Below are 6,232 nucleotides of genomic sequence, written 5' to 3' on the forward strand. Positions count from 1 at the left end.
TTTTTTTTTCAAACTCAGTCTCCTTTAAATTCGTGCTGTGTCACTGTGTAGAAGTCTAGTTTAGGGGGCAAGCAAGTGTAAAAGACACCTTACACAAACGGGGTAAATATATTAATAAATTTAGGTGAATGCAATACGCTTTTAGCATGAGATAAATTTAAGCTTTGGTTTTCTGATTCTGTTTTGTTTTTTGGGTTGATTACAATCATGCACTCTAAACTGTAACAGTATTCACAATATGCACAACTAATTTAGAAGGTGGGTGGATATCACAAATTATTCTCGAATTAAGATGTTGATTTTGAACTTTACAATACACATTTTGAATGAGTAATTTTATTATGGAAAAACAATCTGATACAAAAACACAAACAAGCAGGCTTCAAAGTAGCAGCACCCAAACTAAACAAAAAGCCAGCACCCTTAACAGTAACTATAGACAATCCTAACTAAAGGAATAAACCACAAGCAGCATCCAGGACTGTATTACACACAAAGACAAGAAGCAAGAATATTGCAACAATGCATCAAACAGCTACGTACAGAAGTTAACTTTAGCTTACACTATCAGAAACATGAAGACAACATTTGATGCTCCCCATTTGCAACATAACGCTTTGTCAAGAATAAGCTTCTTCACTACTCCCTTGCAGACTCAATCTTTGCTTTAATTTCCAATCTGATCAACTTCAAGATAGCCTCCTCAGATTTGATGAGTCCAATATAGTATGTGGCAGCTGATTAGGCTAGCTTACAAAGTTTAACTTTGAAACTTACACGCTTTAACCTGCTTATATAATAACACGCCACTGCATGATCTTATTCCAGCAGCAACAAGGATTGTCAACCAAACACAACTCCATAAGGTTTGGTTTTCACTTATTTGGTGTATCAAATATAAATAGCATTTTTGAAACCTCGAGAATATGGGATTAAAAGTGATAGAAGTTTGCTTTCTTATATAATGACTAATGTCAGTATAATCCTTGACCAATACGTATATATTCTTCCATAATTCCGTGATTCATATTCAACAATATTTCGGACATTTTCCCTTCTCTGCACATGAAGGAATGCTTTCAACCTCAATTTCCCACCAATCTTTCGATTTTGAAGATGAAGCTGACGCTTGATAAGAAAAAGAACATAAAGAAGGAAGCTCAGTATACATGTCAATGAAGGCCTCGATTATATACCGGTGGTTTTTCTTCCCATTCATCCTCAAGTACCATGCCAATAACTCCTCGAGATACTCCCAGTCCTTTGTTGCATAATCCTCCAACCCATAAGCTTCAATCATTTCCTCCATGGAGTTCCGGAAATCTGTATATGGGTTGTTGGATTTAATAGCTTGCATCACGCTGTCCTGGAAAGGGAAATTGGTTGCCCCCATTATGAAGCTTGTGTCCCCGGGCTCAGGCTCGAATGACAACCTCTTTGTTCTCAATGCCTTAACTGCCATCTCTATCAGCTCACCACCAGAATCCTCAAGCACTGCTGAGAAACACCTCGATTGTGACCAGGATGAGTCCAGCATTGTCACCATCTTGACAGCGTTGGAGAAGAAAGAGTTGGCGGTCTTAAACATTTGTTTGGCTTTGAATGATATGGTTCTGATGCGCTTAAAAGGTGACCATTTCCATGAAGTTTTGGTTTTTCTGCTTTTGAAAATTGAAGGGAGCTTCATCATCTTCAGCAGTGGATCCCCATATGGCTTGTCAAGAAGTAGCTTTTACTTTTACAAGGAGAGTGAATTTGCGAAGTCACCTTCATAGAGATTGTATGTGTATATATGTGCAAATAAATGTTGTATCAATGGTTTCTTAGGTGAAATAGGCAGATGAGATGGTTTGTTGGGGTCATTCATGGTGAGCATTTACATTGCAGTTTTTGGTTTTTCTTTATTCATGTTTGTTTGGTCAAGAGAAACGACCATGTTTAATGTTATTTGATATATTCAACGTGGTAGAGGAGGAGAGGGGTCTAAAGTTAAAGAGGCATGTAGTCTTGGGCCTACACATATAGAATTATATCTACTCCTCTCATTTTCTTTACTTAAGCAAAAGAGATAGATAGTCTTTTAGGCACTTACAAAGAGAGCACCTTGTGTTGTCAATTGTCATTGGCATAAAAAATATCTAGCCTCTCGGAAGCCAACTTGTGAGAGGTTGTAAAATGAGATTGTAAAAGTTTTGATTCCAATATTTTTGTAATAAATTATAATAGATTTATGCGAAATATAAATAGAAAATCATAAAACATAATCACACGAGGAGCACCAAAATTTATTTGAGGTTCAGCCTTAGACCTATGTCATGGGCAACATCAAGAAAAGATTTAACAATAAAATAAGAAAAATACAATAGTGATAAAGAACATTCTCTTAGTTTGCCAAGACTATGACTTAAGGAACTCATAAATAGGAGAATGTATCTAGCATATTAGGTATATATAACGTCCTTCTCACATAAGGATGGATCCCACACTTGTGAGGTCAACCCCTATATGAGAGAGATGTTACATATATCCGATACATATAATTAATATTTTTTCCGCATGCAAACAACTTAAATATAAGTGAATAGATTAAATAAAGTAGGTATTTTTTGTAATAAATTATAATAGATTTATGCGAAATATAATAGAAAATCATAAAACATAATCACACGAGGAGCACCAAAATTTATTTGAGGTTCAGTCTTAGACCTATATCATGGGCGACATCAAGAAAAGATTTAACAATAAAATAAGAAAAATACAATAGTGATAAAGAGCATTCTCTCAATTTGCCAAGACTATAACTTAAGAAACTCATAAATATGAGAAGGTATCTAGTGTATCAGGTATATATAATGTCCTTCTCACATAAAGATGGATCCCACACTTGTGGGGTCAACCCCATATGAGAGGGATGTTACATATATCCGATACATATAATTAATATTTTTTCCGCATGCAAACAACTTAAATATATGTTTAAATATATGTGAACCGATTAAATAAAGTAGGTCAACTAGGATTTTATAACCAAAGTAAAAAATGAGTAGTAAATACTTTAATTGAAACAAATTAAGTTGATTTTGACTACTAGCTATTAGTCGATAGACCAAGGATTGAATACCAAGTGGCAGGACTTGTCTTTGATGACTATAGTAATCAAGTCTTACAAATGAAACTCATATAGTGCCTGTGCCAAAGGGTATCGTAGATTGTAAACCCCAATTAGATTCAAGCATTGCTTGAACTTGTCCAAAAGTTGGTTATCATATCTACTGGATTATCACTATAATAACGTTTATGGTTATAATGGTGCACTGAGATACGATCTTGCAAATAAAGCAATATTTGACATCAATATGTTTGGTTTTCTCTTGAAACATTAGTCTTTTAATCACGTATGGCATTCTGTTGCCACAAAATACAACATTATCGTCCTATTGTAAACCCAAATCCCGAAGCAATCATTTTCAAGGGTAGAAGTATGAAAATATCCATAGACAACGAGCATTCCCTTCACCTGTCATGCTAGACTTGGGAATAAGGGCAACTAAATAAATGAGATTGAGATCATGTGTAATATTTAATTGCTTTTAATGGTTGAGATTAAAAGCTGAAAAAGCAACTTTTAATCTCAACCATTCAGTAAAAAAAAATTTAAAAAAAGTTTAAGGATTCGTTTGTTTGGAATGATGGAAAAATGAGAGGATAAAAAATGATTAGGGGTGGAAAATGGGGTAGATATAAAATATTTAGTTTTCTCTCCGTATTTTTGTTTAAGGGAGTGGAAAAAGTGTAGAGATGAAAAATTCTTTTGTTTGGTTAAGTAGAAAAGTGAGAGGATAAAATATAGTTTGTAAAAATTTACTCATGCCCTTAGTACATAAAAAACTATTTTTTAATAGTTTATAAAAATTGATTTTTTTAATTACTACAAACCTAAAAACTAACACAACTAATAAAATATATAGCAAAAGAAAAACTAATAGGACAAAGTTTAACTACAAATTGGTTGTTACTTTATACTACAGTCTTATTCAGTATCTTTTTATTAGAGGTAAATTTTGACAAATCCACCATTGGATTACATCTTCTTTTTATATCCTCCATGCTTGTAAAATTTCTAGAAAATTAAAGATTAATAGTTATGTCATCAATAAATTGTTTAAATTTCAAATTTTTGTAATTTAAAATTATGCATAAAATATAAGTTCATAGATTATATAGTAAATAATATTTGATTGATACAAAATTTAACATATGTATTAAGAATGTAAAAAATATGCAATTCAATGGTTAGATTTTCAAAATATGAGATAATTTATATTTTATTAAGTAAAGTTGTAGCATTAGACTACAACCAATTTTGAAATGAATTTTGTCCAAACTAATAATAATAATAATAAAGATGGATTCAAGTTACACAAATTTAGCAATCACCAAAAGACTACTTCTCACATCATTAATATGTAATTATTATTTGACAGGTCAACTCATTTTAATTAAATCCCCTCACATTCACCGCCTCTCTCTCCTTAATAATTATCTTTCACTTATTTTAAAAAAATATATAAAAAAGCTTATTCTCCCCGCCCATTTCTAATTCTATTCAATTTGGAAGACAATATAGGACCTTGAAATTAATAGAAAATGTTTGTAAACATCTCATCATTAGTTATTTTTGCTTCCTCCTTCTTTGGTGTAAATTTAATAGTGGACTATTGGTGGTGAATATATTACTGAAATTCACATTGTACTGGAGTATTGGACTATTGGTGGTCAATAGAATCAAATTATATTGCCCGAATGTATATAATTTTGAGATCATTGCCGAGGTGTTTTGCTTGAATTTACTTGTTCAAATGAACCTCTTGAAACCACCGGCTGCATCTGATATCAATATAGCTTGCCAATCCTAAATCTTTGCCGAGGTGATTTACTTGATGGATAGGAAGATGATTATTAATAGTGAGCCGGTGAATGTGGGGAATCAATCAATATATATTATTATGTACCCATTTGGATTCAACTTAATCCGGCGTTTTCATATTTGCGTTTTTTTTTTTTCTTTTTTTTTCTGCACGTGAATGGTAAAATCATGTGATTTTACTGTGCAGGGACAAAAACACTGTTCACATACTGTTTATGGGTCCCACGACACTATTAACACATTTAAAAATTATTTTGTTACATTGTTTTCAGTTTTCAATTTCAGCAAAAATAAGTTCAATCCAAACAAACCCTATATATATATATATATATATATAAAAGCAGAGACCTCATGTGAGAGTGCATGAGGTCCTGTCAAGTGACGCTCTAATTTTGCATTTATCATTTTTTTTTACCTCTTTCATTAAGTTTTTACCTCTTTTATTAAGTTTTACTGTGCAGGGACAAAAACACTGTTCATGTACTGTTCAAGCACTGTTTATGGGTCCCATGATACTATTAACATATTTAAAAATTATTTTGCTACAGTGTTTTCAGTTTTTAGTTTTCAGTTTTTAGTTTCAACAAAAATAAGTTCAATCCAAACAGACCCTATATATATATATATATATATATATATATAAAAGCAGAGACCTCATGTGAGAGTACATGAGGTCCTGTCAAGTGACGCTCTAATTTTGCATTTATCATTTTTTTTACCTCTTTCATTAAGTTTTTACCTCTTTTATTAAGTTTTTTTTACTGTTACCTAAAAATTCATCGCATTAACTTACTTTACTGTTATCTCATTAATTGCCTAAACTTACATTACACATTTCTCTATTTTTCATGTCTTTTAACATACCCACTATTTTAGTATTTAAAAAAAAAAAAAAAAAAAAAGAAGAAGTAAGGACTAATAGTAATAACTAACTAGATAAGGCTCAGAAGAGAGATAAAGCAACACAAAAATGTTGTGGATTATTAAATAAAACGCACTATTTCACCATATATTACCAAAATAAAATATCTGAGACTAACAAAACATTTAAAAGAGAGAGAAATAGGAATCTGAGTGGTCACAACCTCCGTTATACTGGCCTCCCACTACTATCAAGACGCCGAAAACCCTATGGGTAATTTTTTTTCCTTTTTTCTTTTTAAATTAGGGGCTTAAATATGATTTAGGCTTAGGTTATTTGGTTAGATAATTTTTGTTTTGGGTACATAAGTAGAGAAAATATTTAGTGCCAATATAAAACTATATTTTACCATAATTTGATTTTAAATCATCTATAAAACACAT

General features: G+C 31.8%; 1 protein-coding gene across 1 annotated transcript; it reads left to right on the forward strand.

Moving 5' to 3' along the window:
* The first annotated feature begins 290 nt into the window (after positions 1-290).
* On the forward strand, positions 291-1,892 carry LOC115978815. Its single transcript, XM_031100692.1, has one exon. The coding sequence runs from the start codon at positions 1,308-1,310 to the stop codon at positions 1,773-1,775; it is 468 nt and encodes a 155-aa protein (XP_030956552.1). The 5' UTR covers positions 291-1,307; the 3' UTR covers positions 1,776-1,892.
* The last annotated feature ends 4,340 nt before the right edge of the window (positions 1,893-6,232 follow it).

This window comes from Quercus lobata, chromosome 1 (genome assembly GCF_001633185.2).
Source record: "Quercus lobata isolate SW786 chromosome 1, ValleyOak3.0 Primary Assembly, whole genome shotgun sequence".
In the NCBI taxonomy this organism is placed as follows: domain Eukaryota; kingdom Viridiplantae; phylum Streptophyta; class Magnoliopsida; order Fagales; family Fagaceae; genus Quercus; species Quercus lobata.